The 21,256-nt window shown below is 38.5% G+C and overlaps 1 protein-coding gene across 1 annotated transcript in view; it reads right to left on the bottom strand.

Moving 5' to 3' along the window:
• EIF2AK3 (eukaryotic translation initiation factor 2 alpha kinase 3) overlaps positions 1-21,256 on the bottom strand; it is a 45,472-nt gene that overhangs the window by 1,454 nt on the left and 22,762 nt on the right. The window contains exons 3-16 of the mRNA XM_074587260.1: positions 20,941-21,135; positions 18,836-18,966; positions 16,537-16,771; positions 16,108-16,270; positions 14,650-14,787; positions 14,015-14,137; positions 13,210-13,430; positions 12,750-12,862; positions 11,593-11,715; positions 10,196-10,345; positions 8,406-9,174; positions 3,844-4,011; positions 3,198-3,299; positions 796-858 (exon numbers count right to left, since the gene is read on the bottom strand). Coding sequence (XP_074443361.1) covers positions 796-858; positions 3,198-3,299; positions 3,844-4,011; positions 8,406-9,174; positions 10,196-10,345; positions 11,593-11,715; positions 12,750-12,862; positions 13,210-13,430; positions 14,015-14,137; positions 14,650-14,787; positions 16,108-16,270; positions 16,537-16,771; positions 18,836-18,966; positions 20,941-21,135 — 2,694 coding nt within the window. The remainder of the gene's footprint in view (positions 1-795; positions 859-3,197; positions 3,300-3,843; positions 4,012-8,405; positions 9,175-10,195; positions 10,346-11,592; positions 11,716-12,749; positions 12,863-13,209; positions 13,431-14,014; positions 14,138-14,649; positions 14,788-16,107; positions 16,271-16,536; positions 16,772-18,835; positions 18,967-20,940; positions 21,136-21,256) is intronic.

The raw sequence follows: 21,256 nt of genomic DNA, 5'->3' as shown, positions 1-21,256 counted from the left end.
AATAGAGCTATAAAATCTTTATATTAATTTGCAATCAAAAGAATTTAAAAACATATGACATATAATTTATGAGTAATTTTTAGCTTCATGTTTAGGCCAGGCAATAATTTTTCACAGTGAATTAGAGGTTTTCCTTTAAATATACAGGTAGTTTAAATATTTGTCTCAAATTTAATCAGAATTACAGCTTCCTTCTCCAGCTAACCACAGCACATCACATTCCCCCAGGCTGCCTGCAGCTGTAAAGCAAGAAAGCCTAGTCTCATTAGCTGCTGGTCTGAAGCTACCATGAAAACATGAAAGCATCTCAGCTTTTTATTGGAAAGCTTTTGTACATCACCTCCTCGTTATCTGCAATCAAATCACTTGCACAATTTTCTCATATGGCTTCCCACTTGAGAGATCCAGCTCCTGCCACGAGATCCCACACAGCCACGGTACTACCTACAGTCCCCACTTTAGCTGTCTAGAACTCTGCACCTTCTCTTTGTGAATATGGATTTGTTGCAAGAAATGATGTCAGGATTCATGTGAAATGAATGATACCAAGTGACAAAGGGAAGACAGATTATATTGTATAGTTACTAGAGGTAAACTGCGTGACAAAACCATCAGCATCCATGTTACTGTAATGCTATAGTTTTGAAATGTAGTAAAAAAGTACACGGATAGAGAAATGTGTCTTAACACGAAAGCTTTTTTTTTTTTTCATTTTCACTTGCAAGGCAATTGGAAAGAAAAAAAGCTACAATTACTAAAGAAAAAGCTATAATTAATAGCAAGAGATATACTTACCTCTTGTGCATATTTCTGAGTGAACAACGGTGGAAACTTCAAATTTCTAACATCACTTAAAGTCTGCAAAAATGTTAAGAAAAAAATGTAACTTTTCCAAAATACAATTCTTCAATAGTATTACTCTGTTATTCTCCAAAAATATGCAAACTATGCAAACAAAGAAGCCTGATGGAAAAAAGCTTGATTTAAGTCTTGCTTTAGTGGTTTAGAATCACAAGACACTTAAATAGGCAAGTTGCTGCTTCCCTAGGAATCATGTTACAAGAATTCTGATCTTTGCAGTTTTAAATTAGCCAGACACATAAACTTGTATTTTCTCACTCTGGCTTAACATATCTGTGCACCACCCATAATCCCCAAAATCACCTACACCAGTATTAAGACACTAGAAATGACAGGCTCTGTCTTAACAACATAAGCCCTAGCCTTTATTTAATGTTTATGGACTAATGAGCAGATTTATCAGCAGTTTCGAAAGCAATTCATGCTGTGTATTTCTGTGTCCTTTCAAGGTAGTTGGTCTCCCTCAGTGTTTCCTCCGTAACAAACACGTTGGCTCCATCTAGTGACAGTAATTTTCCCATGTTCAGGCACACAATTATTTGCAGGAGGCTCCCTTATGAATTTAAGTTCTGTAATTTCCAGCAACCCAGGACTCACTTTAGCATGTTTTTAGCACAGAAGGGCAATATTTAGCACTTTATTTCTTTTAGGATGGACCTCCTTTTGCATAAGTTTGAGCAAAAAATATAAGAATTTTAAAGTTAAAACAAAATTCAATTTCATTATTACTTCACTGAAAGTATAAACCAGTTAATAGTGATGGGCAATAGTCAAACTCCCGTTCAAGAGAACTGAGTTTTATGACAATAAAATGCTTCAAATAATTGTTCCCTTTCTTTACCAATTCAGTCTGCATTTAGTGATCTATCTTCAAACATCTAATTTGTAAATACATTGCTGTAGACTAACTGCTAACAGCTTGAGACAGAGGCAGGTCTCACGCTCCTCCTCTGGGGATTTTTCCAGCCCTTTGTTACAGATTCCTAGAATTTGCTGGGCTACCTGGTCAGTCAGAGCACGTCTTGCTTCAACGAGGAGGAGTGCTAATGCTTGGCTGATGCCGAGGAAAACTTTAGTGCAACAACTTGGAAAAAACTACTAAAGTAGCTAAACTCCAGAACTTAACAATAAAGGGGTGGGGGGTTCTTTTTGATTTTATCAGAGTGGAACAACAACTCAAAATAATGGGAAGTTAGGGCACTCTTTTTACCCTCTTACAAAGTAAAACATCAGAGTTAGATGCAATTTAGGATTCACCCTGATTACTTGCTTTGCTTCTATACTCAGGACAGAAACTGGAAGGGCAAAGCTTGCACTCATTGCTACAGGAGATCTTGAGAATCCAGGATGGCTCTTTATCAGGTATGTGTCTCAGTAAAACTGATTTTACCTAGAGAAACTGAAACTGGTTCCAGCACAAGGGGTTCGAGTTAAGCACTATCATTCCTCCTCTAGACTGCACTCTCTTGTACCATGGAAAGCCAGAGCATTTTAAGCAAGAAAATGCAACACCACCCTAAGTCAAGCGTTCGGTCAGGCTGCAGTCATGGTGTGGTTCAAGCTGCTTCTTACATCTCTGCTAAAAACAATCCATTTTCACATGAGAATTTAAACAGCCCAAGCACATATAAGTGATAAATACAGGTTATAATGACTCTTTCTTTCCTGCATAGGTCACTGATCACCATATACAAGAGGAAAAACCTTTCTGGCTGTAGCCCGTTCTCTGTGAACTTGTTCCTGAGCAAGATGGATCTCACATGCATTTTAACAGCAAGGAAGAGTTATTATACGCCATCAAACCTCCCAAATTCACAGCTGATGCAATGGAAGTCATCAATTACTGGGAAGATTGGGAAGATTGTACTTGGAACTGTGTGAGACTCACAGCTAAGACTTACTATAGGAGTATAGAACAGCAATTTTTTACAAGTGCTTTGGGTGAAAAAGCACTGCAGATGCAAACGAAGGAAGAAATAACAGAAATGCACACCATGGTTCCAATTCTTGAATGAAGAAGAAGCTGGCAGGCTTAAAGTCACAAGCTATATTTGTTGCTTGAGTTCTTGGATATCCTAATTCAATAGTTTCTCTTACTTGGCTTGACAACAGAGGAGCTTTGTGAAGAAATGAAGGCCTCAATTCAACTGCACACATTAGGAAGACTGCAATTTATTTTCAGTGATTCAGGGCTCTGTACAAGGCTGATAAAGAAGTTGTGCTCCTAATTGCAAGGCTTTTTCAAAACTGAGAAGAACCTCTTGCAAGTGTTTCACCAAGTGAATAGCTATTTTAAACAAATGATCAAACTGAGGATAATCCAATACCATACATACCCTGACCCTCTCCATCTGTGTGCTGAAAGGGTAAAGCAGCTCAAAGAGAATCAGTCCCAAAGAAAAGATATCCACTTTGTGCGAATAGGTGTTTCCACAGATCTGAAAATTCAAAAATAGGGTTAGGTCATTCAAGCTACTCACTGTATGTAATTTTGTGTAACATAAACAACCCCCTTTCAAGTCAATATATGGAAGTGATTAGCCCTGTGCAGAGCTGAAAACTACAGGACAGGCACATTGGCAAACTTCATCAAATAAGCATGTGCGAGCAAGGTCCTGATTCATCAGCTCCGCTTTGCAGACCCAACTGTAATGTAAAATGTTTCAACTTACTTAAAACTCAGATACAATAGTGTGTCTTTGCTCAATTAACTTGAATATTATGCAATTATCTTTCTACTACATTAAATACAAGATCAACGAATGCATCCAAGTATGAATCATTAGCCACTTTTTTTCTCTAATAAATACAGGTATATTAAAATACCAATTTTGGAATTCAATTTAGCTTAAAACTCTATTTCAATGAGAAAGAATTTAAGTAACTTGATTGCAAGAATTTACTAGAAAGAGTGCCTGATCTTTGAATTCAGGTGTCTTCCAGGCACTGACAGATAACAGCTTTAGAGCAGAGAGCACAAACCTGTTCTGGACTCATGTAGAGTTTGGTCCCTACTTGTCCTGTGTGCCTGGCATAAGCTGGCATTGGGGTAAGTACCGATTCCTCCTCCTCATCTTGGTCCATAGCAGTTACCAGTCCAAAATCCCCAACCTTTACTATGTCATCCATGGTGAAAAATATATTGGAAGGCTAAGAAAACAGGCAGGTAAAAAGAAAAAAGTATGTAAGTAATAAACAAGTCTCTGTGCTTCAGTAGATACAACACTTCGCTCTAATTCTGATAAGGCATGCTGTCAATGCCAAAAATGTTCATTAAACATCACGTTAGCAAAACCAACTACGAATCTTAGCTGTTCAGGAAAAAGGAATTACTCCTGCATTAAATAGTCTTCCTTCCTGAAACTCAGACTGCTCATTTCTTGTCTTCCAGTAGAGGTTTATTAACACTACATAGGTCTGCTGAGTGACATACACAAAAGTCAACAGCTGTGGGGAACAGCACAGATGAGTTATCCAGCTCTCCATCACATGGCAAATTCACACCACATGCTGGAGTTCTGACTCTTAGTTTTTTTTAATCTAATCTCCAAGCGTTAAGCTTGTTCACAATATTATTAACCAGCACGTAGCACGTCATCTTAATGTTAAATTACAGATACACTGGAAGTCTGGGAACAAGGTCTGCTTTTCAGTTGGTACTGTGCAGTTTAACTGTGGGAACAGCTGTTTGCAAAACAGAATAATAATAATAAAAAAATATTATTTTTGACAGAAGCTCAAGAACTTTGCAATTCACAAAGCAGCAACAGTGATGATCTGGCTTCACTCTCCTTTAGCTTGTTTGCCAGGTACCACCATCTGTGGCTTAACCAACTGATAAAGGACACTGGAACTGAGATGCCCCCTTGCTAATGGTACATTATCTCAGATGGTTTCTCAAGAGACTTGCGTTGTGGCTGATAGAATAGCACATGCTAAATGAATTATTTCTTTGAAACGTGACTGCTCCACCTTGGTTACAAATACAGACACACATATTTTGGGGGGAAGAAGCATCAGGATTATGTACAGGGAAAGGGCCGAGGTGTGGTAAAGAGGCAGGTGGTGCTGGGCAAGCTCCTCTCAGAGCTCCTGGACCTTCAAAGCTGGGAGAACATGGTCCGTGCTTTGTTGACATAAACCCTGGAACAGAAGGCAGCAGAGAGATACAGAGCAATATTTTTCCACGAGATTAAAGGACTACAAAGCTGATCTATTTCAAAGTCCATATGACTTCCTCAGTTAAAGACAAACCCACTCCGTGCAAGAGAAACAACACAGAAGAAAAGCTTCTTGGATTTATTTTTTTTTTTTAAGCAACCGACAGCTCTGAGATAAGCACTACAGAAACAGTTAGATGTAACTTGCTAGTTCCACTGTGCCCACATCCTGCCTCTAAAACTACCTTCTGAGCCAGGTCTTATCTCCTGCTATATTTTCCTGTAATAAATGTCCTTTGGAGTCACAGAGCATTTAGTGCACAAAAGCTACTATCCTGTAAACCCATAGCGTCTCCAGGCTCTCTGGAGCATTTATACAGCACACCCATATTTGTCAAAAATCTTTGTATCAGATTTTTTAATGCTCAAGGCACAAACACCTCCATTAGGGATTTTTGGTATCCCATTGCCTTCATCTCCATTATCCTCCTCCTACAAACACATGAGAAGTCAACAAGATCTGTCTTGCTTCACGAAGCAAAACTCTTCTTAACAGAAAGCTTTGTTTCGTGTACTTCTCTGGATGAAAACAGACTGTCAGTGAATGGGCTGGCATATAATTTCTACAAATTAAGGAGAGTTGAGTCTCTGCTATTGCAAGACTGTCAGCAAAAATAAGCCATCAAAACCATATTTGGAAAAAGGAAGACTAAGGCAGATGCACGCAATTTTGATTTAAATCAGAAGAATACAACCACCCTCTAGTTTGGTTATCTTGCCAGTTGCACAAAGAAATTTTTCTCCAGATTCTTCAGAGTAAGAATTTTTTTTTCCACAGATATGAATAAGCTACTCACACATCTGGAAGACTACTGTTTAATTCAATTAATTCTAACAAAATGTATCTAAGACTGTTCTTGCAGTTCTATAAAACTCAATTTCTTTTGAGCTGTCAAGCATGACAGATGGCTTATCCTGGGAATAACAGTAAATTCACTTGACAGACTTCTGTTTCTGTACCTCCTTTTCTTCAAAAGAATTTGGACTGTGACCTATCTGCTTGCCTACCTAAACTCTTGCCATCTTGTCATTATGGTATCTCTGATTAATTGGAGCCTAATTAATGCATCTCAATGTGCACTGTTAATTTAAGTATTTAAAAGATCTTCCTGAATCTTTTAATATGCATGCATACGAATCTACTTTCACATAGGTCAATGAGTTTTTGTTGGTGCCATTGGGAGCAAGAACTAGCCTCTGCTATCAGCTAGCTCTGCCTCTAGCAAAGACAAAACAGCTTTGCAGGTTATTTGCTTCTTAGTGCTGGCACAAACTTAGGGTTGCACGATCAATCTCTTGGATAAATTCCAAAATGATGTGAGAGATGTTCCTAGGAGCTTCTGAAAACTATAGAAAAAAAAATACACTGGCTGTTTTTTTGACCAAATTAATGTATAACAGACAAATAAACTTCCAGGATCCAAGAATAACACCTATACACACATGGGAAGTTTTCTGAAGCAGGAAGTTGTTCATTCAGGGAGAGCTTTTCCAAGGCTTATACCAAGTAAACAAAATAAAATCTCTTCTTCAAATTGCTGCCAATAGTGAACTTTTAAGATGTTCCAACAAAACACTCCACAACTGCTGATTAAGACTAATACAGCTTTCAGTGAAGATCTACATAAGCTTTAGTGAACAGTGATTTCAGTAAAGACTTCAGAGAGTCACAACTGATAATTAATAACATTTCTTAATAATACTAACAAGTCTAGCAACACATTAATATAGGGATTTAATTACTTTTCTGATCAGTTTCTCAAGCACTAAGGATTTTTCAGATAACTGAGTCAAGGTAATTGCTTAATGCTGATGGGGAAAGAAAATACTTGGATGGAGTTTTTCCTAACTTTGACATATCCTTATTTGAATCCCCTTTTGCTGTCACACCTGAGATGGTATTTTTTTCTTTTGTTTCTACTGATACCAAATGATTACCACCTGAGATGCTACAACAGTGGTTATAATCATTTCAGTATTTACTCCACTGAGGTAGGTACTAATGCCTCCCCAAGTAAGCAAAGAAAAACAGGAACTGCCTCTCCACCATTTGGCAAAAGCAATCCATTTCTCAGAGCTTATAACAGTAAGACTAACTTCAGCTGGGCTCTTTAATTACATTCTGGTATTTGGTAACACATACTGACACTTCCAGTGCTAAAAGTTCCAGGAAGATTAGGCACTAAGGCAAGTTCAGAAGCAAAATGAAAGAAGAGGTACAAAAAAGTTACTCGTGACTTCAGTTACGTTAAATGCCAGAGGTAAAAAACGCCTTTCCTGGTATTAACTGGCTGGATGTTATCAGACATTAACAAGATCATGAATCCTTAAGAAAGCTGCATTATGATAGTCAGCACTGACTCTGAATTTAAATCCGGGGCAGTTTACATTTCGATCCTAGAGCAGCAATACTTAATTTTTACTTTCTCTAATCAGGAGCGACACTGCTGCTCTTAGGCACTATTGCTATAGAAAGAAGAAGGAAAATACCAGAATTAGAATCATAGAACCATTTAGGTTGGAAAAGATCTATAAGATCATGAAGTCCAACTGTAAACCTAACACTGCCAATTATCCGCTTCACTTGAAACAGTAGAACAGGATCCAAAATAGCTTTTTTTGTCACACGGCACAACAATGAACAACCCTGTATAAAGAATCTAAATTAAAAATGCCATAAAACAAATGCAGGTGATCTGCGCCAGGTACATGAAGTCTTGCTGTGAGAAAGACTTTAATTGCAATAATGAATGATTTATGTTTATTTCCTGGAGATCTGCAGCTCCAGATTATTGTACAGACACTAACTCCGTTTTTGCAACACGTATGCTGAGGTCACTGATAAGAGTCAACTATTTCAGCAGGATTTGCCTCCAATGCAGTATTACTCCCCCCCACAAAAAAATTTTACCTGTATCCACACACTCATGATCTGTTTAAAGCAGAACTTGACACTGAGATAAGCAGCTTGACACTGCTGTATTAGGAGCAGCCAAATTTGGAATTGCTGATGCTCAAGTTTGTAATGAAGCGGAGGGGCAGTTACACTGTGATGCCATTTGAGTCAGTCTATGTGTTTCAGGAATTTCACAGAGAGAGACTTCTGTATGATAGTTTGGGCACCGATAATTCAAGATATGATAGTTCCAAAGATAATCTCACAGTACTAAACCAGAAAATGTTTGCCTATAGGACACACCCAGTGAGATAACCAGTTACAACCAGAATTTGGAAAGTTCAGGCATTCAGTGATGATCATGCCAATAAACAAATAAAAAAAAAACAACCCCAAAACAGTTCCTACAGGAACCTATGAATACAAACCTTGAGATCCCTGTGCATTAACCCTTTGCTATGCAGAAAGTCAACCGCTTCAGCTATCTGCAGAAATATCTGCAGACACTCTGTCCTTTCCCTCTCCTCTATCGTGCATCTTCTGTTCATCCAGTCTTTAAGGTTCTCTTTCCGGCAGAGCTGCATCTGGATGTAAAGATACACCTTTGGAGAGGTGGGCTTGACTTTTTCTGCAATATTTTTAGAAAGGTCCAGGCTTAAACTTGTTGGCCTTGGTGGAGAAACAGAGAGGGGACTTCCTGAAGCAGATTTCTTGTTATCAGATTCCTTTGGACTTCTTGCCTTATCCTCAGAAAGACTCTCATCATGGGAAACATCAACTTTATCTTCCTTACTAGAAGCATTTCCACAACCAGAATCCTCAAACACAATAGAAGAGGAGGTCCCTTCCCTCAGGTGTACAACAGGAACAGCTGAAGAACAAATTTCCAAGGAGTGTCCTAGCTCGTTATTGTTGATAGTACTGTCTTCTACATCACAGCCTGTAAGGACACTGTCCTGGAGGTTTAATAGTGGATCTTCTGACTGGTGTAAGTCCCTGTTGTCCGTAGCAGAAAATTCCAGAGGAGAAAACTGGCTTCCGGATGAATCGGACTGACCACAGGGTATTCCCACAGACATCACCCTCTCCGATGAGGTGGCAATAACTTCAATGTGCTCCTTTGTAGAAAATGGCTCTGTTCTGATCTTAAATGATGGGATGTCCATCGGACTGGGAGAACTGAGAGGCCAATCAGTGCTAGAAGAACAAAATTGGGATATCAATACTACAGAACTTCATTTCACCAGAAATGCATTTTCAGAAGCCCAGGTTTTAACAACTGCTACCTCTGAGAATGGTGTCATACCATAACTGTAAATGACTACCCAAGTGCGGGAATCACTAATAACCAGTATTTAGCATTCGTTTTTCTTAGCAAGGATAATGTTTTCTCATCAAGACAACAAGAGTGTTGATAAAGGAAAATTTAGCAAGCTTTACTTCCTGGATTCCCAATGTGCAATCAGGCTCATCTTCAGCTTGAAAAAAAATCAATCCTTTAGAACATGCATTGCAATGACTATTTAAAGTGCCTTGGGAGAATTACAGCTGTGAAACATTAATATTATGCCTGAAATATAAAGGTCACTATATTCTAAAAATTGTTAAGCATGTTAAGATGTTATTATGAGACCACTAAATAGTCTTGCATTAGGCTTCATTCTTTAAATGCTACATACACCCACTTTTTCCCTTCTCTTAACATCCTCTTACTCCTTTATCTAATTATCCATTTTTAACCTACTTCTACCAAGCTTTATAAATCGTCACTCTGATTATCCCTCATATATTTCTGCTGAAATAAATTCACTGAAGCATCGGAGTACTGAATGAGATCCATCTAAACCAAGACAACAAAGACGAGGAAAGCAGTGGAAAGAACAAAGAGGACAGAGATGCCCAAGTTTAAAATCGAATCACAGTAGCAATGCTCCAACCTTCCAACCACCCAAAGATTCAATTACAGAAGTTAAATTAAGAACTACAAGACGCTTCCTAAGCTGAAAGGACCTTAACACATCAGAGGACCCCAAAATTGAGAGATACTATGCACAAGCGTGATATATTGGTACCTTGTTCAATTGAAAAGTTGACAGGCTAAATTAATAACCATCTCTTTCCTACATAGTCTCTCCATCTTCCTGGGTCATCTACCAGTTCTCCAGTTCTGTCAATGTACAATCTCAAATTCAATTGTTAAAAAAACCCCACAAGTTACCTTTCATCTTTTAACCACTGTTCATCCATCTTTTCCTGCCATCTCTCAGGTGGAGCTTCCAGCCATGCATTGAAATACCGAACAATACCTGGATGTTCAAGTTTAGCTAACGCCTTCACTTCCCGCATCACCTTTTCACGAGCCAGCTCCCTACGATTTGGGGTGAGAACAACAGAGACATGATCACATAAAGGAACAGCACAGTACAGAAATTTCTGCAAAGGAATTTAATCAAAGCTAGCCCAGTATAAACCAGGCCAGTAGTATTGCTCTGCACACCAAAAGACAGATATGTCTAAAATTCCTCAGAGTAACTCCTTAGGTTAGAAGTGTGGAGGAGCAGTATGTGCTCATGATGGCTAAGTATTTAGTCATCCCTTTTTAAATAATTACAGGCACCAAAACTGAGAAGAAAAGGTTTATCTTGTTCTGAACTATTTACAAGGATAGAAAAGAGACCACTAAACAGCAACATTCTACAGGGATGTAGAAGACACTGACACAAAAGAAGACAGACAGTAATACCTTAGTATTTATTTTTTAATTGGCACAACATAAAGAGATTGCATAAAGATTATCCCAGTTCTATGGACAGGAATGCAGGTAGACTGCTATCTTACTGAAGTAAATAATCTCTCTTCGTAAGACCATAACTAGATCAAATGAAGTCAGATGGTTTTATTTAATGGGTTCGAATATGCTCAGAAAAGAATTTAGGCTACCTTCTGAACAAAACCTTTAATCTTAAATAGTCACACTTATTTAACATATTAAAAAAAATAGTAATTCTAGATTTCATAGCTTTACCCCCTCCCTCTACTGGCCTGCCTGTTGCTGTTCTAACTTGAGATTTCCAGAAGCAGTGTCTCCCATCTCCCACTAAAAGGAACTGCTGCAAGCTCTGTGTAGGGTAATTCAGCAGCATGGCTTGACCACCTATGACTGAAAGAAAAGGTAGGGGTTGTGGGACCAGAAAATTAAACAAATGGACAAATGGAGTCAGAAAAGCTGGTGAGCAAGAGAGAAAAGAAAGAGAAGGTGGAGTAGGGAAGGTAAGGAGAGGAAGGAGAGAAGCAAATTAACAGCACTACAAATAACCGGTCCTGTTATCAAAGGCTCTATTCATCAAGGAAATCAAAGGCGTTCCCATGTAGCCGCAGCATCCTCACAAGGGTTCTGCTATGCAAGTATTTTAGCCAAGCAGGTCACCCTTCTGCTGTGATTACACATGCCAACTCTTGATGCCAAAACTAAGTCATCCCCCCCCATTTGAAAGTATGTCATTCATCCTAATGCAATATCTGGGAAATCAGTTCAGGAACAGATGGTTCAGTGTAGGATGGGATCCCACCATTCATTCATTACTACTTCTGTATCTCAACAAATTCATTCATTACCTGTTAGGTAAACGGATCCTTTTGATAGCATAGTTGCAGTCATCCACTTTATTTCTGGCTTCAAAAACTACTCCAAAACCTCCACGACCCAGACACTGAATTGGTTCAAAATCTGTCAGATACCTGGGAAAAGTGTGAGGAAGGGACAGAAGAATGGAAGGAAGACAGAGGAGAAAAATGCATTAGTACAGATAAAAAAATGAAATAATTTATGACTAAGAGTGAAACATTTCTGTACAGATAAAGTGTGCTGAATGACGAAGCATTTCTGACCTTTTTTCCCTGCTCACCCACTGAGACAATCAGATGGTTACCTAGTTATGAAATGGACAGTTGCTGATTATGCATTTATTCAGTGTCTATGACAACCCAGCAAGATCCATTATGCATGCACATGACAAAGTAAAGTTTTCCAGAATATCAGGTTGCATGCTTACTGGATCATCACGAGTATGTAGCCTAAGTTTCTATACCCAAACTAGGTTGTGACAGCTAAGTATTTTCTAAATCATAATTTGCCTTTAACCTCACCCCAAATAACCATTTCTGCAACTAGTCCTTCTAAGCATCCCTTCTGAAACATCACTGTTCTTAAGTCTCACTATCTTTCTTTTAAATGCTCCAGTTCTTGCTTTCAGTGAGTTACAAGTGTAAAGGAAATGGTCACGTTTTCTCCAGAGTATCATGACATGCCCCTGTACACCCTTCTGTCTGAACCAATCCTTCGGAACAGCAACAAAGGTTCATTCCAAATATAGCCTACTTATTCTGCAGAGTATATAAAACATCACGTACTTCCATCTGCAATTGCCTTTCTCTGCTTTAATCCATAAACACAGAAACAGAGGGAATAAACACTAATTCAGACCTTCAAGAATCAAGCTTCCATTTCACGTATCAGCAGCAAATATGAGAGCAACATTCCTGATCACAGGTATCCTGCAGACTCTCTGGGATTGCTTAGACTAATCAAAACTGCAATCTTGCATTGGTAATGGGGTGACAGGGTTCTTTGTGTCAGTTGCCCATTCTCCTGCAAAGTCAGAGGACTGGGACTGGGGTAGGTAAGAACAAGCAACACCTACTCTTTCCTCCAGATAGCGTTAGTTGTCACACTGACTAAAAACCTTGTATGTGTTGTGTTGAACTGAGCTCACCTTGACACGTATCCAGAGTTCTTGGCATCACTCCAGCCGCTGTCTTTAACATCTCCACAAGTGGGCTCATATTTACTATCAGTCTGACACTGTGTTTCAGATTCCTTCCGCAGCTAACCAGGGTTACCAAAACACGAACAAAAACAAACACACACATTCAACTCCTTAAATACTTGAGACCAGTTTGTACCCATAGATATGGCATTAAATAATTTCAGTGTAAATATCCCCAAAGACTTCAGATATGGCCGAAGCATTCTAATCTGCTTGCTAAAGCAGTTAAGCAAATTGTACATGGCAGCTGACAGCCTTCACAGATAGATTAAACAATAAATTTAGGCTTTTGATTTCATTATCCCATTAGTTATTAACTTCTTATAACCACTCACTGCAAACTCAAAACCAAAAGAAAAGGCTAGAATAGTACCTTCTGTTTTTACGATTCAGAAAAAATACTTACTCTGCTGTAAGGATGGGGATGGAAAAGTTTGCGAACGATAAAAGTTGTGGCCACAATGCAAAATATAATGGTGCCAACAATCTCTTTCCACCAGTGAAGAAGAAGAACAGGATCTTTTTTGCGAACATTCTTATAATTTGTCTCATCAAAAAATCTAACAGTAATCTGAGTGCTACGTTTATTTCTTTCTCTCTTGTAGTAGGGTAAGTAATAACCATTATCTGCGTATAAAAGACAAAAAGAGGGCACATGGGTAACTACAAAACAATTTTGTCTTCTCATTAACAGGTTTCCTCAATAGACACAAGGTATTTTTGTTTGCATGCCCCATGATTTTAAGTGGCGTATAGTAAGTTCAGTTAATCAAGGATACAGGACTCCATGGCAACTAGGTCTCCCAAAGTTTACCACTTCAGAAGGCCTGACCACTGATAGCTTTAAACCAGAATATTTTCTGTATGGAAAACTTTATACTGCCAGGCTGAGTCTCTAGCACCGTTAGCAAATTCTGAAAAAAATAATTCAGAAGCTTTTTCCACTCAGACCAACTATCAGTAGCATTGGTAGTACATACAATATCTCTGCAGTAAGAATTTCTGTCACTCCAAAGTGCTTTGTGTGGCACTAATTGTACATACACGACAATTTGGAAATCCTAGTTTGGGCAATAATTTCCTAGTTCATTAAATGTTAAAAAAATACCCATATTTAAGATCAAAGAAATGGCCATTTATTGAATTTCACAGATAATAAATGGGTAAAGCCGGCTATTTGAAACACTTCAAAATTTGGAACTTCCACCTACCATATGGATACTGCAGAACCGAAAGTGCTCCGTTACTGTACTCTTCATGAGAATACTTGTCATTGCTGAGACACTTATCGAACTCATCAGACCCCACCAACACTGGAGTCCTGGAAGGAGAATCTAAGCATAGAAAAGACACAATTTTCTGAGCTGAATTGCTACAAAAATTCTGTTCTTGTATTAATGAGAACCCCAATTGCATACTTTTAGAGAATGTCTCTTGGACCACACCATGAGAACCAAAATTAATGCAATGAAACATTAAGAAGGGTATTTTAAGGTAACATTTACTTAGCACCTCTCCCCCTTGCCAAAATACTAGTTTGAGACAAGTCAATTCACTCATAATCACATCACTGCAAAAAACGTCTTTGTCTTTCTGTTGAAAAACTTGATTTAGAAGACCAAACATTTCATTACTAAAAAAGACCCTGTCAAATCCATAGTAAAAGAAAGCAGACATTAAACATCAAATTAGAAAAAACCCAAAACAATTAATAAAGCACAGAGATAGTTCCTGAACTGGTTTACAGCTAGAAACATTAGACTAGTTTGAAACATACGGGAAATCAGAAAGCCGTCCTGTCTTTTCAGAGCTAAGACAGTAAATGAAACTCTAAGTTGTTACTTACGGATTAAAGGTTTCCATTTGATTTTGGGAAGAGGAATAATTGCCTTATCATTCCTGGATTCCAGAGCGTTTGGGTTGGTTGGGAATTTCTCAGAAATTCTGACTGATGACTGAAGATACAGCTGGCCCCTGTACATACCTAAGTAATAAACCAGAGAGCTTATTAGTCTTGAGTTCTCTTCACCCCCAGAATAAAATTGCCCAGTCAAAGTATATGGTTAAAAACATTTTCGAAAATATTTCTTTATGTTCTGAGAATCTGGGATACTGACTCGGATTGCTAGACTGGACGAATTCAAGTAGTATGTTTCCTCTGTTCTAGAAAGCAAGAGATCAGGACATGTCATTTTCACTGTTGCAAAGCTGGTGCTACAGAAAAATGCCAGCAATTTTGAAGAGCTATAAAGCAGCTTGGGCTTTGCATAGGTAAGACTTCTTTTAGACATCCTACCCTTGTTAATGCTGGTACAGATTACTCCTCAACAGCCATTACCAGGAAAGCTGGAACAATCTGGCTTCTTCCTAGTGTTATTCTTTGTCTGTGTAACCACTAACAGGAAAGCTACAAGGTGTAAAGACTTATAGAAAAAGGCTAAGACAAACAAAGTCTTTGAAAACCAAAGCATGTTTACCTCCCAGAGACAGATAGACAGCTGAGAGGAAGAAGGACATGGGGCCACTCTATTTCAAATTGACATAAACCACATCAAATGAATTCTGACAGCTGGATGAAAACTTCGTCACATGAAATCTTAACTGAAATTTCTTCATGATAAGGTACTGTAATCAGTGTACAGGAAAAAATTAACGTGACAAATTAGAGGGATGGAGGGAGATAGTGCTTATTGCTTACTGAGCAGACTGCCTCGTTAGCTATAAACCTATCTTTAAAAATTTCAAGACTTTTGATCATCTCCAATGTACTGAAGCTACAAAGCAGCGAACATTTGGGAATCAAAATGGAAAAGATTTATGGTTTTGAAATGTTTTTGTTTTGAAAAAGGAAAAAAAGAAAAAAGAAAAAACCCAACCTTTTAACTATCACTGTCTAGGCTAAACAGTCACAGATATTAACTCTACCATAGCCAAAGGTATACTGTACCTTCTCTAATTGTCAGAATTTCTAAGATGGGTACACAGAACTCTGACTTTGAATGGCAATAGCACAGATTACCAGAGCAGGCTAGGAAGACATCAGAACACATCTCTACCTTTCGAAAGTCTTTAAATTAAGTCAGGGTGCCTTTCTGGCAGAAATGTGTTGGTGAAGCTTTAATTTGGGGGCTTTTTAAGCAATGTGGGTTAAATTTAACAGCCTTCATTATGCAGAATATCAGACTGGACATGTTATAGCTCCTCTTAATTGTAATCTACCAGTACATAAAGATCTGCTTTACTACAACCTCAACTGAGAAAAGAATAGCATTTACGACAGAAAATGCTGCAGTTGCTGTCTCACCCAAATAGACGCTGGATTCTGTGGCCCCTCTGGCAGCTTCCACAAGATCTTCTTCATCTTCCAATACTTCATTGTTCGCAGTGTAACTTGTGTCATCAAACAGACTGATTGGAATTACTTTGCCATCCTTAACCAGCCATGCAGAAGCAATTGGAGTGCAAAACTAAAGGAGAGAGAGGTAACTGGAAAATTAGCATCGTATTAACTCGGTATTATGTAAGAATAATGCTAAACAACGTGCTTAAATTCCTTGTTTTAGTTTTTGTAACAGATGTAGCAGCTCAAAGTCAGAACTTGAGTTAAAAAAGTTACAAGCAGATGTGTGCTTCTTTAGAAAGACAGCACCTGAAACCCAAGATGAAAGACATCATCTGTGATGTTGCAAAACTTCAACTTTTGTAACATTTAATATTCTGTCTTTTCCCCTACCTGGTATTCCCACTCCAGATGTCCTCCTCGTTTGTTAAAAGCCATCACCTTCCAGTCAGCTACTGAGACCTTTATCACTGTATCTTTCATCATAGCTTCCTGCTCATCCACATCTGAAATAATTTTTGTTTCTTCTTTGTTCATATTTGATTTAAAATTGCTCTCAATATATCCTGCTCTAGTTTCGATATCTGGGACATAGCGCAGCTCAAAGTGACCAACACTGAAATTCCACCTTAAAGAAAAAGAGCAAAACTTTGTAGAAACAACGTATATATTCCAAGGAAGTCCCAAATCCTCCATCCAGATGATTCTTAAACTGAATTATCTATATTTGGCCTATATTTTCACAGTAAACTCTCAGATTGTCCAATGAACACAACTGTACCAGGAGGGGGAGTACTAATCCAGAATACAAACCAAACAAGGTGAGAAATCTTGTCCAACATGCCGGGTGAGTTGAGAAAACAGCTGGTGAAGTAGGGCCAATGGCATTAAAGGTTTAGCATATGGAGAGGACAAGTAACAACCATCAGGTAGTACAGCTCAGTCTCTTTAGGAATGAAAGTGTTCCATAGCTGATGAAAGCAATGAGTACAACGCATTTAGGAAGCGGCATTCTACATGAGACGTATTTCTCTCCATTAATAAAGAGGATTTAATTTGAAACATAAGGCTTTTCAAACTGGGGGAAAGACAATGCTGTTTTTTTTGTTCTAATCCCACACACAACCTTTCAAAGGATCTCTTTGTCAGGTATTTCGTGAAACCAGGACTGTTCACGTCCCATAGGTTAACACTGAAGACGACGACTGTATAAGGAACACAGACCTCTCTTGCACAGCCAAAAGCTTTTTAATTTTTGTAAACCAACAAATTAGGGCAGAAACTGAAAATTATTTTCAGAAAGAAAAATAATAATTCTTTTCTTATTTCAGTGATACAGCCCAATAGTGTAGAAAAGATACAGAGGGGAAAGGTGGCAACTTTGTATCTTGGACAGCAAGGAAGAGGGAGATATTTCTTGAACAGCATGTTTGGGTACCCAAAGCTTCTTATGACCAGTCTGGCATCAACCAGGAGCTAAAACTGCCTCCTTAAAGGATTTACACCCGTATGGTAAAAGTTTGGTGTATTTTATACATTCAGTTTATTTATCAAAAGGTTTTCTTTCTCTGGATTAAAAATACAGAGCTATCTTATAAACTCCACAGCAGCAATACTGTGCCACCAGCAAAGCACCTCTGACTACAAAGACAGGAGGATTTACGTGCACAAGATGTCATGCTATGTTTTTGAAAGAGATATACAAAGGCAAAAAAAGTGTTCTTATGAAATACTTTTCCCTGTCAATATCAGTCTCCAAGAACCATGGAATCCAAGATCTCTGTTTTAAGACTTCTGATCTGCTAATCTATTTGAGTCCTAGTTAAGTTATCTGTTATACACTACAGATGCACAACCCGTCAAATCCTGCTGCAAACAGAAGAGGGAGCAGGGGAACAGGGAATGACTAGTTCTCCACTAAAACGTTGGGCAGTTACTGTATCTGTGTATGGCAACCAGCCTTTTAAACCTTCACTTTGTGAAGTGGTTTTTGGTTTGTTTGTTTGTTGTTTTTTTTTTTGTTTTGTTTTGTGGAATGCATATCAGTATTTTTATAGAAATCTTGATGTATTAAAACTTCAACATGACAGCATTACGAAAGTCACACGCTGAACCAGTAAAAACCAGACCACCTCGTTATGAAACAAAGTAAGCAGATTTAAGAATGGGACTTTTAAAAAATAAGACTGGAAACACTTTAAAATCAACTTAAAACGAAAGCTAAGACATCAAGGTTAAAAAAAGAACAGTGACAGTTACCATGAGTAGGTAAAGAACTTAAAAGTGCATCAGTAGGTCATAAGACTCTCAAACTGCCTCCTTTTGTACAAAAATCAACAGCTGGAACAAACATTAATGACACTTGCCTTGTGCAGCAGAGCAGTGACAAACTCTTTTGAGGTATGCAAGGACAAGAAGAGTAATTTTCATTTGATTTAGAGGGAATAGATATGTCCACATATTTTCTGTCTAATCATATATAAGACTGAAGTTCAAGACATTTTTCAAATGCAGTGAAGAGCAAAGGGGTTAGATCCTAGCCAACAGTCTGGTGCATTCCTCTGGTTAACAATCTAAACTCCTTCTTGCAATTCTTAGTCTAACGAGCGTAAAAAGAAGGTCAGATCCTTAAAGCATTACATATTAAGAACTTATCTCTATTGGATTGTTTCTGAACAATTTTTACACTTACTTTTCATTGCCACTGCGTGGTCCAACAGCACGGACTGTTTTTTGTGTTCGGTGTAATAGGAGCGTCTCTTCCTGTTCTGTTTCATCGTCATCCCACCGACGACAGCCCATGGCTGAGCAGATGTACTTCACCTAAGGGACAAAGCAAGGGAGTCACACATGCTTCGAAGTTCTGAAGAACTTCAAATGTAATCAACAGCAATATTCAAAGCTAACAATCTCTGCAACACATTTTTGGATTGCAGACGGTTTGGAGCTCCTTGATTTTAGATGCTCTACTTGAAGGATGTTGAAAAGCCTGGTTTAAAAAGATAAGGGCTTTTCAGAAATAGAATTTTCAAAAGATTGTAGTAAGTCTACAATTTGGGCTGTTTTGACTACCTTTTGACTGTATTTTGCACATATTTCTACTTTTAAGAGAAAGAAATGTGAGCTCTCTCTTTTCCCACTATTTCTATGGACATCAAAAGAACATTCCTGCAAGACCCACAGTATAATTGTGCTTTCATGACATATTTGTCTCAGCATAAGCCTATTAGCTTCAAATGAAGCATTATTGACTTACATAAAATAGCTCAGAGCCTTCCCCATTTGCCTTGTCATCTATTAAAGGGGAAAGAAGACCTTATTTAACTCTCACGGTCACACAGACTTTGCAACAGCTTCAGTCTCAATCAGAATTTGGATTATATGGGCAACTGTATTTTGAAAAGGGAACTGAACACAATTTCAGGAAGCCTGAATTGACATCATACTGCCAAAGACAGCAGACTGCTCAAACTCGTAATGATGAAGAGCCAGGCACAATTTCCTGTATAAGGCATCTTTGCTACTGTGAGCATAAGTCAGAAATCAAAGCAGAAACTGAAATTTCCACTTCCTGAACACCGGGGGAGGAGCAGTCTGTTGGTGCACAGTGCCCTCTGCTATCAATGAGGAAATCAAAATGATTTCATGAACTCTTGTTTTGGGTCTATACTCTTTATCACTGGTGATCACTCTACACCATGCCATAGAAGTGTTCTACATCAAAATGTATGGTCAAAATGAAAAAATGGATTTTGTGGAAAACAAACATTGGAAGTTTAAAATTTTTAAACTGAATCTATTTTTTAACTTGTTTTAAAATGCACCAACGTTTCCGATTTAGCAAATATCTGTTCTTCACTACAGAAAGTATGTACGAGCTTTTAATGACATCTGACGTTAAAGAAGGTGAGGGGGATGTCAATTCTAGGACTCTGAATAATGCAATTAATTCCTGTGTTTTTTCTAGCCATTTTCCTTCTGTGATTTTTCAAAATATACAACTTTTAACCAATGGATTTCAGAAGAAAAATACCTTCTGAATTAGTCAGATAGCTAGTAGTTTTCAACTTAACTTTTGCATATGACTTTAAAACATAAGGAGAACTTCTAAGAGATAGTAAACTCACTGACGACAGCTGCAAGTCTTAAAACTTTTGTGTATGTTGAATGCTTTCCTCGTTTTAAACAAGCTATCCCTCATTAGTTGTGGAAAATCTGAAATTAGTTGTGAAAAAAGTGTGTCGCCTAAAGCCTTCTTTCATATGCAGTAAGCTGAACAGCAAAGTCTACTTCAAGCAGAGGTTTGTGATAAAGCTGAACTCCTCTCACAACTCGGTAGAAAGAGGTCATCCCTCTTTTTCCCCCTCCCTCACCTTTCGTCACAAACCCCCGTCCCTTCCCTTGTGCTGGCTCTGACACTCCCCCACCCCTTGCTGAGCTGGCTACAGCTCACCCAGCACAAAACTAATCCAACAAAAAGTGAACAGTTTTCTGTTGGGTTAGCAAGTTGAATCAGCTTAGCAAAGGGTGCTGGCTTTCACACCTATCTCACAGGGGATACAGCAGGAGCTCACAGGCAGGAGACTGCAGTGAGGGGCTCAGCCATACCATCTAATTGCACCAGCCATTGGCCGCACTCCAGCCCCCTGCATTTGTTGCCCAAGAAGCTCAGATTGTCCTCTTTCGTGCCGTGCAGTTGTATACTTGAGCTGTACTGCATTTTAAAATTCAGGAGCAACCTATTTGCAAGACAGTGCTAGGAACACACATATACAAGGCAACTTTTCAGGATCTTACCTTCCCTGAGTATGAGCTCAGCCCATAGGTTGTTAAAGATTTTCCCCCAACGAGGACAACATCCTCGCCAAATTTGTAGGATGACTCGAGAAGAGATTCAACTGTGAAAGGAACTGCTTCCATGCTCTCTCGATCCCGATCCCACTGGAAAAGGTCCCCATCCAAGGAAGGGATTATCATCTTATTTCCAAATACCTAAAATAATTGAATTGAAGGTTAGCAACCATTTAACCACAATTTTATCAAAACACACAGATCACAAACGGGAACAGAAATGCTGAATAAGCAAGTACAGCGCATAATAGTCCCGTGTCCT

Source organism: Larus michahellis, chromosome 5, assembly GCF_964199755.1.
Source record: "Larus michahellis chromosome 5, bLarMic1.1, whole genome shotgun sequence".
In the NCBI taxonomy this organism is placed as follows: Eukaryota; Metazoa; Chordata; class Aves; order Charadriiformes; family Laridae; genus Larus; species Larus michahellis.
This window is presented reverse-complemented; position numbering and strand designations above follow the sequence as displayed.